The sequence below is a fragment of the Cataglyphis hispanica genome, chromosome 5 (genome assembly GCF_021464435.1).
Source record: "Cataglyphis hispanica isolate Lineage 1 chromosome 5, ULB_Chis1_1.0, whole genome shotgun sequence".
NCBI lineage: Eukaryota > Metazoa > Arthropoda > Insecta > Hymenoptera > Formicidae > Cataglyphis > Cataglyphis hispanica.
This window is the reverse complement of record NC_065958.1, coordinates 5432686-5460177: the sequence shown is the minus strand read 5'-3', so window position 1 is coordinate 5460177 and position 27492 is coordinate 5432686. Positions and strand designations below refer to the sequence as shown.

The following is a 27492-nucleotide window of genomic DNA, read 5'->3' as shown; positions in this document are numbered from 1 at the left end:
TCCCTCAAGTTTTCTGCCGAGGTAGCCAGGTGTCGAGACACGGACTGTAAGCGATATAGATTGTCAAAGTTCGGAGAAACTGTTAGCCGCAGAAATGGTGGTGGAGTTCCGGAGGGTAAGTTTCACCCTCTCCGTCCATTCCTTCCCGGCTTCCATCCCCTCTCGAGGCAAGTCGCGACAGCGGCCACCAGTTATCGGCGCGACATTCGTTGCATCCAAACTTCATTTCCACTGAATCTGAAGTCGTCTCTACGAAGACACTCCTCCGCTCGATCCAGCAATTCCACAGACAATTTAACGATGCCTAAAGTCGCGCGGATAAAGTCCGCAGTGTCGCGGATCCGTTTGTCAGATTCTATTCGAACGAATTTCTCCTTTTACGGACATTTTATCGAACCATTTATTTTAAATGCGAGTTTAATTTTAAATTTAGCTTTTCAATCGGATAATACTAGTACATTATTTAACCCAATATAAAAGTGTAATTTGAAAACCTTTAAATAAATGCCGTATTAAAATAATGCATCGATATCTAACATGATTAGAATTAAATTCAAAAATATTTTACTATCAAAAGGTATTGGAATATTGATATAATTTTTTAATGTTTAAGATATTCAATAATTATATAGACATAACTGCATAAAATTGTTTAATTGTACAATAATCCGCTTAAAAATTCACATGGATAAAAATAAAATTGTATATATTATCTTTCACATTATATTGTTAATTATGTTATTTACGACAATGAAAAGTATCAATGCTATCACCAAGGTATACATGATGTACCATTTTACGATACCGGTCTTGAATTGAAGCTCCGACTAGTAGAATTTACGACGTAACGACGAAACAGCGAGAAAATGAAAATATATAAAAACAGTCACGAGTCGTTCAGTACGTGTCGGGTCTCTATCGTGTCGTCGGGTTTGCCTCTCGCGCAACCTGATTTTCACCGTCGGGGCGCGATGGGGAGGACTTTTTTCCACCTTAGCTGTAAGAAAAGCAGATAAAACCGGCGACGTACGAGCGAGCGTAAAACGACATACGTGTAAAGTCGCGCGACACGTATGTTTACGCGGGCGCAATAAATTCCATGCGTGACACGGCGCAAAGTAAACGTTATTTAACGATTGCGCGACGACCAAACGATTTATCAAAATTCATCTTCTCTCCGAGAAGCTAACTCGACCCTACGGAGAAGGATAAGGGTCACGACCGTCCATAAGAGCGGAAACGGATATGGGAGGATATCGCATAGTTTACACAGCGATAAAAATCCCCATAAAAGTACCGTAAATTTCAGAAACCCCCCCTTAGTATTGCCAGAACGTTATAGCTTCATAGGCTATGGAAAGAATGAACGCGCCATATCCGAGCATGTAATATGTAAGACGAATGCAATCGTCTTTGAAAAAGAGAGAGAGAGAGAGAGAGAGAGAGAGAGAGAGAGAAGATATTGATATTTTTTGCGGGTTATATTTAAAAATTAAATATCCGAAGAAAAATCTTGAGCTCTCTGCATTTTAACAACGTAAATTTTTAGCTACATACATTCATTTCTTTCGCTATACAAATACAAGAATTGAGAATTGAAAGCTGCTTGTTAAATTATGTAATCAAACATTAAGAGCTGTAATCGTTTGAACAGTGGTAAGATCAATTTTTTCAATTAAAAAAAAATACTCAAATAATAAAAATGCTTTTAAAATTCTCGCTACAAGAAATTCGAGCATTGCAACAATAAACTTATATAATATGCAAAAAGATCGTCTTCGATTATACAAAATGTAAGACAAAATCGAGAAAAAAGAGTAAAAAAGAGGAAAAAGCAACAAGGAACATTTGATAAAGATCGGGTGCCGAGTGCAATAATTGAAAGAATTCTTATTATCATAGAAATGGCACTTTCTCAATCCTTGAGATAAAATGGCTGTAAAGTTCTCCTAAATCTTCCACGACTCGTACGTTGCACGAAGAATTGTGCGAAACCACAGGAGGGCCAGCCTCTTCTTACCGTGCATGTTCGAGAGAAAAACGTGAGACTACGGTAAAATAAATATCGACAAAGCAGAAGAAAGCGCACGTGTCGCCGGTGACAGGCGAAGGTCCTCTCGCGCCAATACCGAAGAAAAACATTTCCTGTCCTCCCTCGTTCGTGACGTATAATGGAAAGAAGCCAAGCGTAGAATGTATCACATTATTTTTGGAACGTCTGTCCTCTTTTTAGAAGCTGTACAAGATGTCGCAAGGTAGATGCGCAAACAGTGAGATTATTCTTCCAATAACTTGCGCGTATAACTTTTCTTTTGGAGAAATTTAATTTTCGTCGCTGAGAAATCGCTAACTCCGAAATCTCTTCGTAAAAAGACAAATTTATGAAGTTCTTCACTCGAAAAGTTTTTACTGCTTTTAGTTTTTACATCGAGTTATCGATATAAACCGCGCACTAGAGAATGCGCTATTTATTTGTAACAATTTTTCTATCGCCAGATGCTGCTTAGTTCGCTCATCAAGTATTGGAATATAGCTCGACGAATTTCGTCGCGTCATCTTGTGCAAATGCGCTCCACTTACGAGCGAGGCAAAAAAAGAAGATAAAACATCTCGAGGAGGAAAAGAGAAAACGTATCAAAAAGTGATATGGGATGGCGACAGCTCGATGACGATGGAAAAATACGCGCGTGTTCGCTTTAACTTTCGCGAAGCAAGCTGTCGGGGGAATCTCGCTTTCATCTTTTATTATGTACTTCTCTAGTGTTTCTTATTTCGCACGTCACGCTGTCTCGCCTTTGCATTTCCGGAACGTAACGCAATGACGATGGGCAAGGACGGAAACGCGAAGGAAAGTGGTTGCAGAGAGGAAAGCGCGAGGCAAGGTTTCGGCCCATTTCCGGCGAATGGACATCCGAGATTTAATAAAGAAACTTGGAACGCGCAGAGCCTTTCTCTACCTCGTACATTTTTCCTGTCGCAAGCTCCGTCGCTAGCTCGGATGGCCAAGAGTTGGTTGCCCTCCGGGAAGGATAAGCACCAAGTTAGTTCAACGAAAAAAAGCTTATATATATATATATATATATATATATATATATATATATCTATATGTATATAAGCTATACATACACACACACACACATACACATTATATGTATACATTCCCTGACGAGATAGAACAAAAAAAAGAAAACTCTCGTATGGCAAAGTGCCGAAATGCGGTACATCTTGAGAGATCTGACTCCCTATCGAGTTCCAGTGTTTTCACGCGGCATACCTACACAAAGCACTTTGACGCGTTATGTCATCGGAAATGGAGTGATTCCACGGTGGAGAAGGCCGTTTTCTCGAAAAACGAAAAAGGAACCTTGCGAAAATGATACGGTCGATATCACGCGTCCGTGAAATTGGAGCACAACATAATTAGATTGGGGAAAAATTCTTCATTGAACTTCATAGAACTACCTAACTGCCATAAAGTTATTCAACAAACATTGAACATCGTAATCTAATTTTAAGAAAAAATACAGGTTTTTTGGACATTTGTGAATCGCGTGCCACCTCTAAAATAAATAAAACAAAAATCTTCTTTATTTCATATATACTACATGATATTGCAAGCCACACAAATAAGATAAAATATATATTAGGAAAAGCCTGTTGCGCGTATATATTTTGATCAAAATGTTAATGTGAACCTTTATTCGACTGCAATTCAATTTTTAATATTTCAGTAAAATCAAAATCATACTTTTTCATACATGATATCAATTGAGTTTACACATGCACGCGATATTTACATTGTAGATGTATTATAATAAGTTAGGACTCGCGCAAATTCATATGCAATTCGTTTACTCGTTTTATTTGGATTAAAAATTACAAAAAACTTTTCGAAATATAAAATCGCTGTATATATCAAATCGATCTGGCATATCTCCCGCGAGACAGCCTTTTGAATTCTTCGTGTTACTTTCTGACAACGCCATTGCAAATAGTTTCTGTACGCTATTTCATTTCTTTGCTCCCGACTTTGACATTTTGCGTCAAGGAATTTTCGAAGCCGCTATCTATAGAATACAGCTTTCGAGCGTGTGAAATCCAGACAACTATAGACGCAAATGTCGGCGCAGCGCTCTAAAAGATGAAAGCAACAACTTTGAAAGCAAACTTTAGAAGCTAGAGAAAGATATGCAGAAAATGAAAATGGCGAAGCGACGAGGCGAATGAGAAACAAAAAGACATATAGAAGAGAGTAATAAAGACAGACATGAAAGAGTGGATAGAGTCTTAGTCTTAGTCTTAGATGGAGAATTAATATTGCAAGAATAAATGACACATTTCGAAGGAAAAGGCAAATAAAAATTATAACTATAAGAACAAGATTGTATTTAATAATAAGGAGAAAGTAGAAGAGAAATTCAAAGAAATCGAGGAGAAGTATTGATAAGAAAACGAGCGAAGGAAAAAGAAAAAAAGCAATCACGAAAAAGCTTAGAGAGAAAGCTTGATAATCGACCGGCTTGCTGGCAGACAAATTGCGAGAATTTCAATGCAGCGTTTTGTGACGTATCAACAAATAAAAGAAATAAAAGAGTAGTAAATTTCTCCTGCGCTTTGTTTTCTTGCATCGCTATACACAACACGTACACGCGCGTTTGCCTACACACTTAATTTCGACTGCGCGGAAAAGCACCAACACACTCGTCAAACAGAATGTAATCTGCGTCTCTGGGAAAGTGTATAAAAAAAATGCTAAGAAAAAAAACTGGCAAGTCTGAAGCAAGACGCGTGTGGAAATAAGGGGGATGTGGGACACATGATGCGAATAGGAAATAATGCACATAAAGTCAGCGCGTGAAGGGAGGCGCTTGATTACGATACACGCATGTATGTACGTACAGAAAATAATATACGGGAACAATGTGCATGCTACATACACACACAAGTATATGCGCTTTCGCGCTCGGTAGCGGCCTGTCACCCGGTATTAACCGGCAAAACGGAAGAAAGGAGGCGGAAAATGGAATTTGTGGTAGACAGCTTAATAAAGAGAAACAATCCTTGTCGCTAACCAGCTGGACACGCTTATGTATACGTCGTACACGAGCCAAGAATACATTGCCAAATTGCACGCCACGAGATTAGTAGCGCAAGAATTTGATTGCTATATATATGCGAGTTTTATAAAGCGTCCGAATGTCATCTCGTATGTCGATTTGAAACTTTATGATCATGAACTCAAATAATAGAAATCAAATGTAAGGCAAATTATAATAGAAAAATTTTAAACTACAGAAACAAAAATGGAAAATCGCTCGATCATCAACGGTAAGAAGTGAAATATGATGCAAATCGCCAAGTGTTGTCGACTGCGAGATCGAGCGATGATCGCAATCGAGCCCGACGTGTGCCGCTCATAAATCGATGCCCGATATAGAAACAAATGTAATACCAATACTTTCGGATATTGCCACGCCGAGGGTGATTGATGGTCCGAGATATTCAATATCTGCAAAAGTTCGAACCCCGCTGTGCCTGCTGTCCGTCGCCGGCACTCACTTCCGTTCTCGAATACCCTGACGCGACTTACTTTGCCACCCCACTTCTATCTCCTTCTCCGACAAGAACCTTCGGACTCTACCGTTTCTCTTATCCCATCCGGAATGCACGACTCGAAATCCCGGACCGACAGAAACTTATCCTAGAAAATTCAGTGTCATCTCTGATCGTACCCTTGCTTCTCGAGAGACTGGGAAAAAGTAAACTGCGATGAACAAATGTCAAAACCCGAAGACGAATGACCTTGTTTCCAGTCAATTGCATTTCTTTCTCTTAATGTTTATCATTTTCATGAGAGTGACATATATATATTCATAAAATATATCTTATACATGCTGCCACATATTGCATAATTCAATTCTTATTTTTTATGAATTTATTTTGTAACTAATTATAAAAATGTTAATATATCATCGTATTTTTATGTTACGTTATTATATTATTACCCACAACAAAGAGATTTGCAAGTCAGATAGAAACACATATATTTTTTTATCTGATTGCAAAATGTCTATGTGGATAATAATATATGTGTATAACATGTATATAAATTTATGAAGTATGTATACCTCGTTTAAAAGGGACAAATCGCAAAAAAACATGTATAAGAAGAGAGAAAAGAACTCGAGACGGAAAAGTAAATTTGAGAAGAATCGCTGACCGATACGACTGCGTACAGATTTGGCAAATGGAATTGTTTTTTCAGCCAACTGTCGCGTCCCCTGCGGAGCCATTAAGCCGACTTTTGCGCCACCCATTCTCGTGACGTCGGGGAATGAAGGAGAAAACGATGGGCGACGAGGAGATGAGCGAATGCTCGAGAAAACGCGGTCGGGACGAACCGCAATGACGAAAGGGCCGAAAGGGGACACCGAATCCCCTTATGATGATTGCCGTAGGCTTTCCAGGCGGCCCTTTTCCTAGATTCTCATCTTCCTTTCCCTTACACGAATCTTATCGCCCTTTCACGGTGCGCGTTTCGCCCAACAATAACGTCGACCCACTGGCTGACCACGAAAAACCGCAGATAAACCGGAAACTAAATGGTACATATCTCTTTTTATAATTAAACGATACCTTGTATATTAGAATTTTATCAATATCTGAAAATCAAAGCTCGAATATATACCATGAGTGATCAATATACATTTATACTAAACGAGAACAGCTAATCCCGAGTATAGATTTGAACGAGTTACTGTCACGTTTAACTTCTCATAATTAATAATATTACTAATATTTATGCGTATATTAATTACGTGCATTTCAATATAGAAAAGTTTTTTTTTTTAAGATAACTCTAAAGTTCCACCACTTCCAAATGCACAAGATAAGCAACGCTCTTGAATTCCAAAACAATAAACTCTTTCGAATCTTAAAATTTTATTCAAGAACAAAATTTTACCCTCGCTCTTATTTTCTGCACTTTGTACTTTGTAGCGCGATTTATAGCATCGGAGGATATAAAGGGCAAACTCTATTTGTCGCGTCGGTTCCGGAAAAAGGAATCGAAAGTACGGCAAGAAACAATATTTCTCTATTCAGAGACAAGGAGATCGAATGCGCGCGCATAGATACACACACGTACATTGCACCCATACACATAGACAAACTCGCATCTCGTATCTTGTAGAGAAAACAGAATTTGCTCTCCTAGTCACTGTCTCAACGGACGATCAAGGCATAATGCGAATTTCCTTTGCCATGGCACGATCGAATCTGCTTATATCGCGGCCGGAATAATGTAACGTCGGCAAAGCGTAACCGGAAGATGAAATATCGCGACGTTTGAGTACTCATCGGTTTACGCGACCCCCCCTCGTTCAAAACTTGGCGTTTCCCAAGGTCGAAATTGCCGCCGGGTACGTTTGTTCATTCGTCGACGATTCGCGGGGCAGAGGAGAGAAGGGCGAGACCGATCGAAGAACAACTGATAAGACAAGTAAGCGGGAAAAGTGGCTGCCTGGCCGAGGTAGCGCGGAACTGCAACAATATTGATTCTTCTAATGAAACAAATTAATTAATTTTCCAATTTCGCGTTCCGATCGGCGTTCTCGAGCACTGCTGAAGCACTCGCGCCGTCCCGGGACATTTCTGGCGGTCTTCCTCACCCACCCACCCACCCTTGAAACGAAGCGCAAGTTCAGTCGCTGCCGCGCCAGATGAAGTCGTTAACTCGAGTATGTACTCACCCGAACGGAAACGGAAGAGCACCCGAAGAAAATTGGAGAAGCTGCCAGGTGAAAATGAAAATTGAACCGATACAGACCGATTCGAGATGGCCTCGTTTTACGCGGCGAGCGAAAAAGCGGAAGGAGAGGAGGGTGCCTGCTGCTTTTTTTCATCGGGAAATGCCGTCGTTAAAAAGGAAGTTCATTTCGCCATGACTAAACTGGATTCTAGAAATACGCAGTACCTTTCGCCTTCGATTATTTCAGCCGCGAGAAACCCCCGCCGGGTTCGTGCTTGATTTTCGATTTAATAATATCGAGAGCGCAATGTATTCTCGTTACGAAAGTGAATTTGTCGACGATTTATGGACGATGTGTAACGTAATCAAGTCTCGCGCGAACGAGTTATATAACCGTCGCGATATCGGTTAATTTTCATTGTTATTCGGTAAATTGCTGGCAGAAATTCGCATCCGACGACTTGCTCCGTAAGGTAACAGGTTGTTTTAATGCAACCGCAACGTCGAAACGAGAGGGAACGCCGTAACGGATCGCGGGTGTATCTAACGGGATGCCACATGGTAGAAGGGTCGGTTATCCTTACTAAAACCAGAACTGTGTTTAACACCAGCGACCGCGCACTGACCAGCCATTAAGGACAGCTCATGTGATTTATTTTCCAACGTACCATGTAAACGATATGCGCGTATTATATACCTTCCGGCAGGTTCTCTTTGCATCTCCCAATTGATCACGCCATGCGATCGTACGATAAAGTATCACGGTAAAATATCAGGAAATATATTTTAAACTATATGCGTAAAAATGCAAAATATTTTTAATATCAAGAGATAAAAATTGTTATTAAGTTAAATGTTAAATTATTAACTGCAATATATCGCAAAATATTTTAGATTAATATTATTTTAAAAAATGGAAGACAGTCCTTGATGGAAAAATTTTTTTATCAACTAATCCATTATAATCATAAACTGTATAAATGCATCTTTGATAAAAGAATTAATCAAAATTAAATTTAATGTCAATTTTTTTTTATATACCAAAAATATTTTAAAATAAAACATGTTCTATGTAATCCCTTGCTTTTTATTTTAAATGATAACAAACTGTCTTTTTTTACAGATGTATCAGCAAGTATTTACATTTTGATACGAGAGAATATTAAAATAATATCTTTTCTAAAACGGCTGATTCCAATATATTGAAATTCAGTCAGATTGAGTCAATAATGCGTTTTAATTAATCGCATGCTATTTTATTTGCTTGATATTTATAAGATATCAGAAATGAACACACCGCAATTTTATCTTCGGGCGAAAGAAACGGGGCGGCAAATGAAAGCGATAGACACGGAAAGAAATTAAGATCTGTAAAATCGGCAAAGAAGAAGCAGAACGTTTGAGAATATGCCGCACGTTGAGCCTCGGTGCTATCGAACGCGTACGCATTGAACCTGGTCGTCTACCACCTTCGGCTCTCATCAACGGAAGCAGGGTAGTAACCTAGCAACACCCCCGATACCACTTCAACCTCTTCTGCCGACACCTCCTTAGGTTTCAATTCGCCTTATCTTCAGCAACTTCCTTACGCCTCTACCTTTCCCACCGCCATGCAATCCAAGCGAGTAAGAAGATATTCCAATAAAACACGCGGAAAGTGGAAGCGTTAAGATTCCTATTTGAGTAAAGAAGTTTCAGATCGTACATGGGATTTCGAGATAGAATTCGTAAACTTTACGTTTCTACCTATGCTTAACCCATATCGCAAATCAAATATAAATTTTTCTTATTCGAAACGCACAATATCTTGCGACAAGATTGTACAGCAGTTAGCTATAAATTTGATTAAAAATTAAAACGAGCACGCTATCTAGTAGACTACATAATAGATTCTGCAGGAATAACTATTTTCGTTTTATCTCGTAAAGCACGAAGCGCGAAACGGAACTGTATAGCAGGTGTAATAGAAGAGGTGAGCGAGTGGTTGGAAAAAAAAAAAGTAAAGCTAGAGGCAACAAGATGCCTGGTCTACTGGCTTTATAATGAAGTTTAAATATTGTTCCCCGACAGAGATTACGCCTCTTTTCATGTCTGTTGGCTTCTACCGTTTCTTTCATCACTCTGAGCAACTTAATATCTATATAAAATTAGCATTATTTTATTATTTCTCTCCAAGTTACACCCGTAGCTCGTTTATTATTGCTCGATATTTTCTTCTTATCTATCAGAATATTTAACGCAGTGTTTCACAATTCTCTTATAACTTTTTAATCATTTTCAGTCTTCTGCAGTTAGATGGAAGTGCAAATTTTTAATTCAGATTGCGATATTAAGAGCAGCAGGACTTTACTACAGCAAGGTACTCAAGATAAAATTCATTTGCTGACAACGTTGCTCTTATTATCACTATATAAAAGTTTCCTTATAGCACATCGTCTTTAGACCAGTATATTTGAGTAAGCATTGTAACTTATATAACACTTAAGAAAAAAGTATCTTTCTTAAAAAATATAATATAACTTTATATATATGTATATATACTTATTATTTAGTATTTCTCAATAATTTTATTCAGCAAATTTCTTTGTTCTTTAAACTTTAAAATGAAAAAAACATGACGCACATTATCGCACTCCTATATGAACGAAAGATAATATGAGTAATTTTGCTGCTTTTATAAATTTGCTATTCTCGGCGAGATAATTTGAACATTGTCGATGAAAAATATACAAAAAAAAAGTATATGTGATAACAATCTAATGTCACGAACAATTTGTAATATAAGTCATATCGCGCCTCGCGGTTTATTATAATAAGACCGCAGGGTAGCTTTACAAGGGTCTCTGGCATCCAGCCTGGCAATATAACTACTCGTTTCACGCCGCGCCTTTCTCTTTTCTCTCGTATATATATATATATATATATATATATATATATATATATATATATATATATATAAGAATGGCAAGAAATGAGAGGAACAATTATCTATTACTCATTGCTTTCGTGATAAAGAAATCCTTCATATACTGTTTTTTTTGTTTTTTTTTTTCATTTTACATCTCTTGCAAAAACTAGTCAATAATTTCATGTCCTCAAGCTTTTCAAATAAATAACCGAAAAAACTTGTCATGAATTGAAATCGGAATTATATGACTTTTAACAATATAATATATAAAAATACCAATATCCAATATAATGCAGATGAATAAATGCCGCACAAATATTGCATAAATATAAATATAAACAAACATTTAAATGTCCATCAAATAATTTAAATTACAAATTTTTTCCTGTTTTCTTTCTTTTTTTATGTCAGTCGAGCAAATCCAGTTGGTTAAGCATGTTCACCCGATAATATTGACGTGATAGTACATCCCTATTTACGCTCCGTCGAGTGCGAGGGACAATGCAGGATCAATACGACGATCGAAAGATCGTCATCAAATACGAGTATGCTATGTCTGCAAACACGATAGATTCGCTCGCGTAAAAATTGAGTTTCCCGGAGCTTTTATTCTCTCTAAAAAACACGGTCGACACGAATAAACGCGAACGGTGTAATCTTCGTCAATAACGCGAATTATATTTCAATGCGAATAAAACGCTATAGTTTTCCTCCTATATCGTGACGTACTTGTGTGCGAAATAATTATCGTTATCGCATTTAAATGTCTAAACGTGCCACTTGTATAATCACCGTTACGGTACGCCGTTCGTTCGAAAAGTTTCAGAAAATTTTTGCGGCGTTAGTGACGGCGCGCACTTCGAACACACGATGATAGATAATGCATACTCTCCAATTTCGAACCACGCGATACCGAACGAGTCCGCGACGCAGTGGCACATTAATTAAAGTTTGAATTTAACTTCTAGCGCGGTCGAAACGGCTGCCAAAAGTATCGCGGTAATTCTACGTCGTGATCTAAATGTACGCCTACAATTCGAAAAAGAGAATCGAATCACGTCTCGACGGGTCATTATAGATTTCACGAAATCGATTTATATATATATAGTAATATGTACGTGTGTTCCGTCATTTCCACGTGCACGAGAATACGGCGTACGCATAATAGCTAGTTGAATTATAAGATTGTCATGGACACTTGCCAAGGTAATATCAAACTTTAAGCTCCCCTCCCAGGACCATTTACCTATCTACGCGCATGCACATGTACAATATACGCACACGCGACAATCGCGACGGTAAGCTTCGTTATCACGTACGTCCACGTGTGAGCTGATACGCTACGGCTTAGTTCCTTTACGTCCCCTCGACTGACCGGCATTCTCTTCAACGACATGATCCTGATTATGGATTGCCCCGAGACAAATTAATGACTAACACCACGGGTGAACGTCCATAGTTTGAATGGCAACGCAATTTTATGTCATTTTTAAAATACATCTCTTTTCTAGAAATACATAATATCTCTCTACTTGATAAACTTTAAATGTTACATATTTTTATTTTCTCTAATTTTCTCTAATATTGAGTTAAAAAAAAGTTGTGTGTATGTATATATATATATATTGCATGTATTATATTTTCGGAAAATTCTAATATTTAAAATTTCTAACATAATTTATCTTAAAAAGAGTTTTTCAATATTCTTTATCATGAATCTTAAAAATGCAATATTAACACAAATATAATTATCTATAATAATTAATAATTATCTTCATGCTGAATAGAGTTTGCGAGTAACAGCAATTGCCATTTCCTCATTGATAAGGTCTTAACAAAGGACACTTTAGCAAAAGGGTGACACGGGTACTCGTCGAGCAGTTGCCTCACAACGAGAAGAGAGCGACCTCGTTCGTTGAAACGTGCGCAAATAAAATTGAAGGGAAGAAGAGTCGTTCCCCGCCCGAGGGAACGCGTGATTACGATAATTCGATCAAGGATCTTCATCCTGCCGTCGAAACAACGACGCTAGCCATCGTCGACGATGAAGAAAGAGACTTAAAATGTAGTTTGTTTATTCCGGTCACAATGTGAGTCACTGCCAAACCCTCCGTCCCTTCGACGTTGCACCCGGCGACGTAGTGACGCTAATGCATATTCAATGTTACGCCCATGCTCAGAAATTCTAGCGTGGCACGGTAACTCTATCGGAGCGAGAGAGTCTTCTTCTCGAAGAACGATGTCTCGCACTTATCGATTTATTCAAGAGCATTCGTTAGTATGAAGTGTACGTAAGTTTGCTGCGCATGTATATTGATGAATAGCTCATCACAGTCTTTCGGTCACAGATTTGTAAACATAAGAGATTGGAATTAACTTTCGGTTGTAAATTCAAGTATTTTTTTTTTTTTTTTCGTTTCTGTATTTAATCAATATACAACAAAACGAATATTAAATGGATTGTCAAATAATATATCCGCTGACCAACCGCGAAGCAAACTTTTCCTTAGCAAAAAAAAAAAATATAATTATAAACCTATCTTTTCACGCTTCTTAAATTTCAATATTAAATATCTCGGTAATTTTAAATTAAAAAACTCAGCTAAAGTAAATTTAAAATTAAATAAAGAACAACATTTTTTTTATTCATCGTTTATTCTAAAACTTAATTTGCAAGAGACTCTTTCTACTTTTGGTCGCTTACAAGGTGAAAACTAGTCTTTTCATTAAGAAGAATAAATTAACTTCAATTAGTAAAAAATTCACTACATACAGACTATGTAGTGAATTTTACAAGTAATTCTATTTTAAAATCGTTCTCGAATTTTATATTTATACAATATAAAACTTCATTTATTTACTAAATTTTTTTTAGATACAATGGCAATTTGGCGCATAAGCTGAATGAAATCACTTAATTTAAAAACGCGTGATGAGAAATCTGATGAAATGGTTATTATTATTATAATTTACGTTTTATTTCGTCGATATCGCAGCTTTTAGTAAAGGAATTCTTTGCAATGTCTCGATCGTATTATGATCGCTTTCGGAATGATCGATTTCTCTTAAAGCTGGATAAAATGCCTTTTTAGCGAGTGTTCTCTCACACATATGTGCATGCACATTCAATCACGTTTACATGCAAAGATCTTATTTCTTAGCATTCCTGCGACGTATATAGGTAGCTGCGTAGTATATAGGTGTTATGTAAGGTGCGATTGAATAGGTATGATAAGCGCTTTATACAATTCCATACTCTGATCTTTGCATTATACGATCTATACCACTGAATCCTTTGACACGACCTATAAATGCATTCTGCAGTCGCATTTTCAATTTTTTGCAATTTCAATAAAAATAAATTTAATATAAATCTATTAAACAAAGAAAACTGATAGCTGCAGCAATATCTTGGAGATCGACAATATGACATCCTGTGCAGAAGCAAAGAAAAGAAAGAAGATATTACACATATAGATATACGACATTTAGACCAATAATCATAAAAGAAATCGAAAGAAGATCAATATTGTATTGTGTAGCAAACGTATCTTTGTGAGCAAGCTGATCAAGACATACTTGCACAAGTGTTTATTATATCGATGCAGTATTGCCTTAATTTTGAAGACATTGGCACGCGAACCATTCCTTAGCTCCTCTCGAAAATAGCTCACTTCGCTTTCGAGACAATTTCATTCTTGAGTAACCGTATTGCATCGTATTCTTCGCGAAGTAGAAAAGCATCATAGCTCGTTGAATGTCTATGTATCATAGAAAAATCAATACAAAAGCGATAAAAATCTATGACTACATCAAACGGATGCAGTTAAACTCTAGTCTATGCCAATAGTTGACAATTTCGTCTGTCCTAGCAAATAACGTTAATCATGACGTTAATAATGTGTTATTTTCTAATGTTCTACTATATTTCTCTCTTCTTCTTTTCAATCTTAATTCATTATTCATAAAACTTATCTAATAGAAATAAAGTTATCAATCATTTAATCGAAAATATTAAACATAATAAGAAATTAGTTTATTGTCGAATTTTATAAATAGCGTTCAAGCATTTTGTATAATATATCTTATAATTAATTATGTATATCTCTAACATCTTTTGATAAAATATCATCCGAGATCACTAGATCCAAAAACGGTTCGGAATGATCCTTTGAGTTCTCTACAATCGGAAAAGAAGCGCAAATCTTTAGCAGAAACGTTTCCTCGCCAGGCGGATTATGTGGTGTAGGATAACGTTCCACAGTCACGCGATGACTCTCCACCTTTTAACCCCGGGGTTAAGTACGTCTTAGTTTCTGTAAAAGGTCTCCCCTTCTCTCTCCTCTCTCTCTCTCTCTCTCTCTCTCTCTCTCTCTCTATCTCTCTATGCAGTAATTTTCCAGTCTCGTACATCTTCGTCCGCTTCGTCATCTCTTAAACATTTTAGATTTTATCACGGAGTGCACCCTCTTGTACATCCAAAACACTGTCATAATCAACGAGCTTTCGTCGCGCCACGTAAAAGCATGTCAGTATAAAATAAACTACCTCTTCTCACTTTTACTGCGCTTTTCACGGACTGATGTTCTTAGAATGAATTTTTCTGGCGACGAGTACAACGGATGCATAAAAACTAGGTATGAAAACAAAAGATAGCCCTCTTATAACAGGAAATAAAATTCTCCGAAAAAATAATGTGCAAATATCGTTACAATGCAATTTTATTCTCACTTTTAAATCGATAGACTGTTCCGTGAAAAAAGAGATAAGTGAATCAATGGTTGCAAGAAAGTCATAAATAAATATCTTTCATATAAATCAGGAAAATTAATTATTTGTGTTTTCTGAAAGAATATTGTGTATACAAAAAGGAGAGTGGACAAAATATCAAAATTTGTATTCATAATATAAATTTCTATTCATAATATTTTTTGAGAAAAAGAACGCATAATTGCACGAAATTGTTATCTTATCTTTGAAAACTTGTCTTTTTTATGAGTAAAACTAAAGTAACTAAATAATAAAACGATAAAATAATAGGTACTTTTTGAAATAACAAAATGAATTTATGTAATATTTCTCTCTTTAAACCTTATTAGAGATAAAATTCCCGTAATACACCATGTAAAGTTTAATATCGCCTCACGACAGGCTGAAATAGCATTGAGACCGGAAAGAATTATCACCGCGAAGCACGTTAAAGTTCCAACTTTGTGGGAGAAGCAGCCGCTTCTCTCCTGTGGCGCGGTATCTCTCATCTATAAATTATAATATGTAAATTGGCGGTAACGGAAGGGGGGGAGGGGGAGAGTCGGGGTACTCGATACGCATTTACGATGGTAGATAGGTGGTCTGGCAATTACAGCGGCTTACTGTACATACAAATTGCGTTCTCTCTTTAGTACCATTTACCACCCTCTCTGGCACGACCGCAGCAACGCCGAAATTCACCGTACCGAGAGTCATAGTTATATAAAACCAGACACTACCGAGGAATTACCGAAGTAAGAAGTCGCCCTGAGTCTAGCGCACAATTTTCTTTTTTCCATTCCGTACCAGCCAGGCCCATCGTTTAAAGTCCTCGTTTGTCCTTATTTTCCTCTGGCATAACGGGTCGAGAAATTTTCCGACCAAACAGGGTGCAAGCGTTGAATAAAATATTCATATTTTCATATGCATAGGAAACTTGTTTTCATTATAGTTTATAATCGAATCATATTTGATCATTAAAATTAATTAATTATATTATTATGATAACTTTTTCACATATTTATAGTTACATAAAAAAAAAATATATTTTTATATATGTCAAGTTAAGGATTTTTCAAATTTAAATCCTACTGCTATTACGTATTATGTAATTAGATTTTTAAGGCTTATATATATTATACATTAATTAAGTAATGATTCATAAAGCATAATAAATAAAATAAATAGCAACCAAAAGATCCGATGCTTTTAATGCACGCTCGTTTAATAGGAATTTTTCATCAATTTTCCTTTTATTATACTTTTTAATCGCTCTTATTTTTAATAAAATTTTCCATGAAAAATAAAACGTATTATTAGATAATATAAAGAAATAAAAATTACAAAAAATATACTGTAAGAATACATTATAAAATGGAGAAAACAAGATTATATTATAAATAAAAATATGATTTTTTTTTCGCTTAATTACTTTTCAGAACTACATTATTTAACTCGGAACTACAACAGTGCAGCATGCTTCAATTCTTCGCGATACAAATATATCGTACATTGTTTTCGAGAGAGGCAATAAAAATCGGAATTTATCGTGCGGTAAATACGTTAAATAAAATTACGATTAAAACTATAAGACTAACCGAATTTAATCCCTAGCTAGTTGCAAACGCATTATCTGGCTTTGATATGTGTGTGAAAATTCATCCTTGTGTGGTGTTATTGTTATTACATTTATATGACACGAACATTGCGCCGCTTTTTAACACACGGAATCATTAAACAATATGTATATCGTAAATTGCTTAATTTCTATCTTTAAATCATTTTTTTTTTATTTTTAATATATTTTCGAGGTGTTTAAATATGTAAAATTGTTCAACATTATTCTCACATTGTATGCAGCGTCAGCCGTATGTATTATTCAGTACACTCTGTATATATGATTTTGGTATTGCGCTGATGCAAAACTGGCAAGATTCTCGCAGCACCTCGTGCCGCATGAGAGAATTGTGTGATACTGGAAATATCGAGTGGCGCAGAAAATTGATAGCCTAAATGCACCCTGGATTTCGCATGCACTCGCTTTAGCGAATTGTTCACGATCGCTCACAGAGCATATTAAAACGCGCGTGCGGTAAGGTAAGCATACTAATGGCCCTACATATTTTAGTCAATAACTATCAAAATAGACATTTTATTTAATTAATTGTTTTAAAAAATCTAAAATATATATTCAATAATACATATAGTACATATTTGAATTTAAAGAAACCTTTTTTTAAACATATACACATGTTTCCTTCTCGTTATTTTCTTCTGTTCTTTTTATTTACAGAACATGTTTTTGCATAAAAAAAATTATTTAAAAAGTGAGCATTTTCTTAAATGTTCCACGATATTAATACATATTTACTGCAAGCATTGTCGCATAATATCGACCTGTTACGGGTGGATATAACTAAAACAGACATAGACATCTAGTTGAGATTCGGGTCAGCGGCACAGACTTGTCCCCATGCTTTTCCTGAGTATCGACGAAACGTCGACGAAGGGGCGGTAGAAAGAGGAGAAGGAGAGAAGAAGGGGACGATGGACAAATTATCTGCCATCCTTGCCCGGACGGTCCTTCTCGTCGAGCTGTCCTGCCGTCCTGCGGAGGAAATCCCTCCGCGAAGACCCCGCACCCTAATAGCCGCCCACGGGAACGCGACGGGACTCCCGATGGACCGGACGAAATCTCGTGCATTGTGCAATCCTCCGTCAACTACCCCCACCTCTTCCCCGTCTCCGCTTGCCCTTAACATACACCGCAGGTTGTCGAATCCGCGAGAGGTAGGGGGCACACTTCTTCCAATTTGCCAGAGTTGTGCATTCGAGAGATGGGAAGATATTAGGGAAAGAAAATTCCTTCTCTTTTCTGTCTCCCCCTCTCCCTCCCTTCCCGCCATTCTCTTCTTCCTTCTATTATCCTATCTTTACTTCTACCGTTTACCGTTCAAAGCACACAGGTGCGCGCCTCCGACTCTTTACTTTGCGATATTTCGGCCCCTGCACTATGTGAAATTATATGTGTATGTGCCAAACGAAAAGTAAGACTAGTAGATAGCCAATGTTTTAACAATGAAAGAGTTGATTTTTTTCGACTCGCGTATAATGCATTTAGCATTTATTTATTTCGACTCGCGTATAATGCATTTTATATGCACGGAATGCCATTTTTATTTCCTATTGTGTAATATTCCAATTATCGAAAATAAATAATAATACAAATTAATTTAACTTACAAATATATTGGTACAAATGCATTAGTAACAAATATTTTTACATTTAAAAGTCATACAAAAAGGTAAATTAAAAATAAAATTATCGATTTAACACAAAAACAGAAAAAAAAACAAATTTTCTTTAAATAACAAAATAAAGTTATACTTGAATAAAATTATTTTAATTAATTGAACCGAATGGAATTTAATGGAAATGCAGGTCTAATGATCGAAACGTGTAAAGTATATGTGAACGAAGGAAAAAACGAGAGAGACATTAGCCGCTAGCCTCGACGAAGGCGTTTCCCTTTATAGGACGAATTAAGTCAGTTTTACGAGCTATGTGTCAAGATCTCTTTTTACGATAGACTAGTTCCCGTACAGCTACCGGTCAAATGATTCCACGAAATATTGTACTCGTAACCACGCCTTTTATAAAACATCATCCGAAAAACGATACTATATCGTATATTATATTTCGCATTATTTTTGAAAAATTTCTTTAATCTTATTTATTTGCAATACAGAAAGTATGAAAACTAAATTAAACAAAAAATTAAAATAATAATTTGTATAGTTTTTTATTAATTAATATAATCATAAAACTTAACTCCGTAAAATTACTTTTACTTCATCCGAAAAATTAAAAGACATATCAAAGCATAAAATGATTAATGTCAATAACAGTTATCGACAATGTGTAGTAAAAACGTTAAATTTTACGTTATCATATAATGAAAAATTATTGAATAATAATCCCCGAAGTAATAAAAACATATAAATAAATTTCACACAAATAATAATTTTACAAAATTAAAAATATTGTGCACAAATTCTTTTAATTAGAATCTTTCTGTTAAAAAAATATCTTTTATAAAATTGTTTAAACTGTCATAATTTTAATCCTATTTCTAAATCTGCATTCATGCATATGTAAAAAATGGTACGCGTCTTTTATATGTATTAAGCTGCTTTACAACATGTGCAAAGCTCATTAAGGTCGAAGAAAACATTAGTAAATGTTTCTTTGTAACAAAAGATTTTTTTCACGTTTTTCTCGAGTCGAGAATAAAAAAGAGGTATCCCGGCGAAAAGGATCTCTTAAAAAGAGTCACAGTTGAAGTCCACAGTCGGTCGGGACGAGTTTGCGATGATCAGCAGCAGAAATCGCAGAGCGAGGAACAATGCGGGCGTCTCATTCCTAGAAAATGTACCGCGATAGCGTCTACTTGTTACAGCTCATAAAACTATTTGCTTTATGCTGATGGCTCATGTCCGGAGACATTTTTACGAAAAAAAGAAGGAAAAGCAACGAAAATAGACGAATACTGGCGAGTGGTAGGTATAAGTGGACAAATATCGAACAAAAAAACACAAATGTAAAGGGACAGTCGGAAATAGATTTCGATCCTATCAAAATGATTTTGGGCTCATAGCCAAGCGCGATCCGGCAGGTATTATCCGTGCGAAATTATTCATCCTTACGAATGAATCCCATCCGATCTTTCACGGTAACTTTGCGTGTTTGTTTTCTTGTCGTCTCAGATCGAAAGAAAGGCATTACTACATATCATTGAACAGCGGGTTCGCAATTTTTAAGTGGCTGCTTCTGTCATCGCAGAAACATCGATACTATCAGCGCAAAGAATGATGCAAGGTCTATTTAGAGAAGCTTTTATGTTAAACTGAAGTTAAACTCCTCATCATATTATCATAATAATTGCGTTATCGCTCATCTTTCTTTTTTTTAGAGACTATTAATAAAAATCATAATTTCTTTCATAGTTTTCTTTTTTAGAAAATTTAAATATATGAAATAAATAATTCTCCTGGAAATACAAAAGAACGTGTCGTGTATAAAATGAATTATATAATAATTTTTTCTAATATGTAATACCTAATATGTATATAATATTTTTTTATAATTATATAATAAAAAATAGAAGAAAATCTGTTTTTCTTCAAATATATGTTCATTATATTTTGTAGTTTTTACTAGATAGAAAATATATTCTTTTTCCGTGCATTTAACAACAACTTAATTGCGGTGTACATGTAGAAGTCAAAAGCCGTACCGGTGCGCCAGATAGAAAGCAACTAAGAGGATTAGTAGCCAAATGGCTGGGTGGCGGAAAACTAAAACAAATATTACCCGCGAAAGGGAGTCGCAAGTTAAATGTAATTAAGCCACTAAATACTACGTAATTACTAACTGATGAAGAAAAAAAGATACCCTCAGTGCTCTGGATTTTATTTCAGATATTCAATATTTGATATCCAATAATGATATTTCAAAGTGATCTCATCGAAATTTCAATGTAAAATTTGCTAAAAATTGCGAAATTCAGCCGTCTAAATTGCAAGAAATAGCGAAATGGATACAAAATATAAGATCGGGCCGTTAAAAGTTGAAGACGCGTTAGCGCCAAACTGTTTCGACGTAATGGCCAAAGTTGCCGTCGTCCCTCCCCCGTTCGTCGTGCCCTTTTATTATTTTATATTTCGCGGCATCGCGCGGTGCACACCACGCCAGTTGGAGATAACAGAAATTATACTTGCGTTTAAAAGTGGAACAACTGTTAGAGACGTCGCGAAACTTTAATACTGCGGTGATACCGGGCCGATTTCATCTTCGCGCGAGAATCCCCAAACCTTCGCCTCCGAATCTAATTCCCCGGTAAGTCTGCACGTGTCCAACTTTCGTCGAGACCGAGAACGTTAAACATTTAAATATCGGTATAGACTAAAAGGATATATAATTCTTTCGAATGGTTTTAGGAAATAGAGTTAACAAAGCTTATCAGAAGAGAAATGACAGTTTCGCTAAGTGTAAGAAATCTCATCTCCCATTATTTTTATCATCGCCCCTTTCACTGTGTTCAAAACATAAAAATAATTATTGCTTAGCTTTGAAAATCATACAAAATAATTCACGATTATCATATGAGAATAGTTTCTTTATTTATGTATGAGAAAATAATCCGTGCAAAATAATATCTTAAATAAAAAAGTTATATATATATATATATATATAATTTTTGGTTTCTTAATTTAAAGTTTAGATTAGAAATATTCTTAGTTTTTTCAAAATTAAATAAAAAATAAAAATTATATATATCTCTTAATTCAGAGATCATTATTTTCCATTATTTTCATTATTACGTACAATGTGCGCACACACACACACACACAAATGTTCTTTCAAAAGATTTTCGTTGACATTTAAATAAGGAAATTCTCCATTTCATATGCTACTCACGAACCACGCCGATAGTATAGTATCATATGTATAGATTATGGACTGCGAAGTACATACGTGCGTGCGAGAGCGCTCTCAGACGGTTGCGAATATCAACGAGACGACCGACGGCATCACGAAGTGCATAAATACGCACACGGAAACGGAAAGCTCGTGATATCGCACAACAGCGAGCATTAGCGAAACGTTTCTTCGCATGCGTCATCGGGGGTACACCTTGCGATTGCAGATTAGCGGGCAGGACGTTTCCGCCGGGACGCACGTTTCCCGCGACCTGGCCGACTTGTTACAGGCACGTACACGAGCATTTCCTCGTGCAAACATGCAATCCGCCCGCTACACGCACGTATATGGCCGTATATAATATAGTGGATCCGCAGCGCGCGTCCGTAATGTAATCATGGGTGACACAATTAATCACTGGACCATCCAACCCCGCCAGGCCATTAGCGATTGCGACACACTCAGGTTCTCGTTGATAGGAGGATGCGTTTCGCATACTTGCGCATACACACACACAAACGGCACGAATAAACGCCCACACACGCGAAAAGATCGGAAAACACGCGGGGAAAGAGAGTAGTAGATCACCTATAATATCGGTCGTTTATGATCGTCGGTCGTTAGAATCTTTTTTCCGATTTTATGCGGAGCTCATGCGCGTGATTAATTGGCGCCATTGTGTATCGCTAGATTATTATACTAGATGCAAGTGGTGGTGGATCCTATCGATCCGCCGCCAGCGACCGATTAGTTCCCCGGGTATTGTGAAATCTATTTTATAGAGTTATGTTATCCTAACTATGATTTCGATGTATTAACGAGGCGCAGCTATGATTTCACGATTTGCATAAATGCAACTCTATACACTTTAATAAGGAAATCACTTATCTGTACTATTTAAAAAATTCAATTGTTGTATCTTTTAAAAAGATTCGCTATAATTATAAATCAGATTTAGACCAAGAGAAGAAATACGGACAATCACCGAATGTTAGCGAATATCAATAGAAGAGAGAACGTCATTTAATTTATAATTCCAAAATTTATTTTATACGTTTCATTAATTTTATAAATAGAAAATAATTTTAAAAAATAAAATATACGTTAATAATTAATGTCTTTTCAAGCTCGTTCGCTGATATTCGTTTGTGATCGTTCGTGTGCTCGTTCACTCGGCTTTAAGCAATCAAACATATTTGCCCTTTACAGCTATATATTATAATATATACATAGAATATATAAATATTTTTTATGGAACACGTGTTCGTCGGTTATAAATTTAATATTACTGTATTGGTATAGATTTTTCTTCTTTTAAAATAATTTCAAAAATCATTAGACTTCAAGAACACCAAGTTTTTTTTAGTTATATGCAATGTTAAACAGAATAATTTCTACTTATATAAATATTATAAAAATATTTTTTTAACTTATTAATACTTTAAATTTTTAATTAAATTCAGTATAATAAATATATAAATGTATTATATATAAAAAATATATAAAAATAGAAATAAAAAAATAAGATAGATTAAAATGAGACAGATGTGTGTATTATATTAAAATGTTAGCCAAAAGCTTCAGGATATTATGTCTTATATTTCTGACATTCCTAGAAATATCAAATATATTTATCGTTATAATGCATATAATTAAACGATTTAATAGATCTTGGACAAAATTTTCCTATCGATTTTCTATCATTGAAGTTTTTTCGCTTCAACGAAAAACGCACATTACCGCGCGTTATTATGTAATTGTTGCCGCAATATGCATAAAACTATTCAAATCTATAATATATGTAAGAGGTATGCATTGCTATCAAATTGCATTCATAGCTAGGAAATTAGGAAAAGGATAATTGGTTTCAAAGAATAATACGATAATTTTATTGCAGATCTTTTAAAATTGGTTAAAATGCCCCAGTAAAAAGATAATTATTGTTAATAAAAATAATTTCGTAGAATTTAAATATTTTATGTACTAAAGTATATATATACAAAAAAATTTTTATTCTTCTACAAAACTTCCCAATTTATCGAAAACAAGTTTTTTTTTTTCAAATTTGAACGAATTTGTCTTTAATTAAATATCCAATAAATTACATTATATGCGATGTCATAAACAGAATATTCGAATGAATACCTCGCTTTATATATTACATTATACTTTTTTTATAAAATGGAAACATGAAACCAACAAAGGAAATATGCAATCCACACGTGACCAAAAATAAAATCAAATTGTATATGTAACTATTAATTGATGTAATGTAAAAATTTCAGTTTATTATGTACACAACATGTCTGTTCATTTATTATGCATTCAGATCATGATAATATATAAATTAATATCATTAAAAATATCTAAGCCAAATTTCAAAAAATGAGCCAATTGAAAAATCAATATTGATATAATATCAAATCATTGCAAGACAAAACAATTGCATTTTTTTATGAACTAATATCTTAATTATTATTTGAAACTGATCACAGAAGGATATTCTAAAAAAAAAAGTTTGTTTGTTTTTTCAGTACGACAATCTGAAATACATATAAAATTCTTTATACATATAGTATGTAAGAAAAAAAGATCCACGATATTCGGGTGAATCGCATTTATCCTCGTCGATTCTCAATATATTGGAAATTTGTACCTTCTATCCTCCATGCAGTGTCGAGATAAAGAGCACCCTGTCCCGTGGACACAGTTTATAATCGCCTTCACCCTGAAAGAATTATATTTTTTATATTTTTAATCACAATCGAGAGCGGCGTGAAATATAATCAAAATTTGTTGCAAAACGAATATTCATCTAGAGCGCGACTATGTTACAGGAAAAAAGAGAGAAGATAAGAGTGATAAAAGAAGCGACGGAAAAGCAGATGACATGTATACTATACGAGCGCTTGAGAAGAAGATGGCCAGAGCGAAAAGACGCGGAAACGCAAAAGCCGAAGCGCTTCGCGGAGAAGCAGCGGTATTATCATAATAATGGCCGGGGCCATCATCTTATCCCTCGTTTCGACGCTCCCCAACGTCGCAGCATCTTCTCGCTCGAGCGCGAGGGAATCGCGTCTCTCTCCTCCTAATATCCGCGACGTGTACATTTACAAATTTAAAATGATAATTCTCGCCGTGGGTGTGGCAAACCGAGGTCATTTGCGCCCTTTCAGCGTCCGGAGTCGTTCCGTTATCCCGCACCCCGCATAAGCGACAGCGCCGGCGACGGTCGACAGGCCGATTATGCCGTTTGTAAAAACCGGTCACGGGGTATCCCGTTTGTCAGACGCCAGGAACAGACCGTGCGTCACCTACCTACTGTCGGGAAGGTTGGCGCGGGGAAAGAAATATTGCGCGACGAGGGGTGTCGTCCGCCTCCGCACCTGCACTTCTTCGCGCCTTTGAGATTAATATTTTAAACCCGCCGCTTGGCAATCTCTCGGCACTCGCAAACCGCAATCGAATTCTTGGTTTTATTAACCGTAAAGCCCAACTTTAAAAGCTCTACAATATTTATGTACTTATTATGCACGTCTTTTATGAATTTTTGTTCTCTTTAGTAATTTTCAGTCTTAATAGCTAGCTAACTTTCAACAATCTAAATTATATTTTAAAATCAAATCATATTTTCTGATTTTAGTGTTTGCTCTTTATTATGAGATGTATCTTAAAGAAGAAACACTTGAAAATAAATATAAAATTCTTTTTATTAAAAAAAATAGATTTTTTTTTTTTTAATATATAGGACTATATAAAAAAATTTAACTACTATAACTATAATTTTTGGATATATTTAAATACTTAAAAAAAATGTTATATATGTGTAAGAATGGTGTTAAAATCTTTAAAATGCTCTCCTATAAAATCATGTTTTTGGATCTCTATGCATTTTTTTTCAGAAATCATTTTGATTTAATACTTATTATCTTTTAATTATGCTCAAACATAAATAAACTATGATTTAATCGTTCGGTCTAAAAAAATTATAATTTTATCAATCACAATTTTATCAGTTACAAATAATCAAAATCAATCAACGCACAAGAATTGACTTTGTACATAAGAATATAAATTCAAAAAGAGCTCTTACTCAGCAAAAAACATTACAAATGTACATTATAAATAAAAAAAAACCCTGTATTGAGAAAAGTAAACAAAGATATTAGTTTTATCATATAATTTCGCAACTATAATGTCTCTTTTAAACGCGTGACGTAAAAGAAAAATGATGCACAGAAAATTATATAAACAAATTAAATATTAAAACCATTCGATCATTTACACAAGCAAGCTTATATGAAATTTTAAGCAAAAACACACAAATAAATGTCGCTCTTTAAATATGTCAACATTTAAACATATGTATTTTTTCTCTAATGTATTTTTCATAATTCCAGAAGAATCTGAGAATATAAATAATGTCTCTTTAAAAGATTTGTTCGCCGCACATGGTGCATTAACTTTTCGTACCAGTATGACGACTTAAGAATCGCATAGCTGAATAGTCTATTCAAATCCTTCTCGAATTTAAATCCGTCTGTCATTCTCGCTAGGTATTTAAATCTGTATTTTAAAAATTTTCTTCAAAAGAATGAAGTTATAACTCTAATATACTTTTAAAACTCATACACAAAAACTCGCTTTGAATCAAAAGTTTCAATAATAATATTAAATAATAATAAGATTGTAAACAAATGAAGAATGCTTAATTTTACAATAATTTTACAATAAATGCAAATATTAAAATTGAAGAATTTTTTTCTACAACAATTATTGTATATACATGTATAAAAAATCTAACAAGTAAATAATTTTTAGTTTATTCTATCTCTCTTATACTAACGTTATTTTATGATTATTTATAATTTAAATATAAAAATTGATGAGTCTCTCTATGTTAAATACTGCAATAACTTTCAAATATCTCGTTTGTAAAAAATATAAAAAAATTAATTTCTTAATTAATATAGAGATAGTTTATAACAAATTAAATTATAAATAAATATTAAATAATAATAATAATAATTAAAAAATAATGTTCTTCGATTTTTAGATTAAAAAACATAGGGTTTAAAAAAAATAATTATACATATATTACACGAGACGTTTTCGCTAAAATAATTTCAAGATTTACGATAATTATATAAGTTTTCTTATCGTCTCTTACAAACATTTTTAGAATGTTTCCGCAAATATTCAAACAGAAATGCAATAAACACTCACCAACAATTCCCAGTCGGCATCGTTTACCAGAATCAGAATGCCCGGCCTCCTACAACAAACAAGATAAACTTCTTAAATCGAGTTACGCAATTTTCCTACAGAGCTAGCGTAGGAAAATTGTATATTAAAAACTTACAAATTTCGCATTAACGCTCTCTCTCCCAATTACGGAAAGTTAACGTAATGGACGAAAGTTAACGAAACGGACAAAAGTTAACGGAACGAACGAAAGTTAATGAAACAAGAAGAGAACAAAGTACAGCGATCCCTTACCGCGCGAAACACAACGACGAATGCGAAATTTCAATATGGCTGATCGATACGTCACGCATACGTCACCAATATGATCTCACTTCGCGCCATTAATACGCGCCAT

At 35.1% G+C, this 27492-nt stretch overlaps 1 protein-coding gene across 3 annotated transcripts in view; it reads right to left on the bottom strand.

Moving 5' to 3' along the window:
• Positions 1-27492, bottom strand: part of LOC126849482 (ubiquitin-related modifier 1) — a 141520-nt gene that overhangs the window by 112481 nt on the left and 1547 nt on the right. Inside the window, exons 4-6 of one of the 3 annotated variants that reach the window (XM_050591360.1) lie at positions 27117-27165; positions 24547-24618; positions 23891-24433 (exon numbers count right to left, since the gene is read on the bottom strand). In XM_050591360.1, the coding sequence (XP_050447317.1) occupies positions 24550-24618; positions 27117-27165 (118 nt within the window). In that variant the 3' untranslated portion in view covers positions 23891-24433; positions 24547-24549. Of the gene's footprint in view, positions 1-23890; positions 24619-27116; positions 27166-27492 lie in introns of those variants that run through there. The other 2 variants (XR_007687409.1, XM_050591359.1) reach the window with 2 other exon arrangements.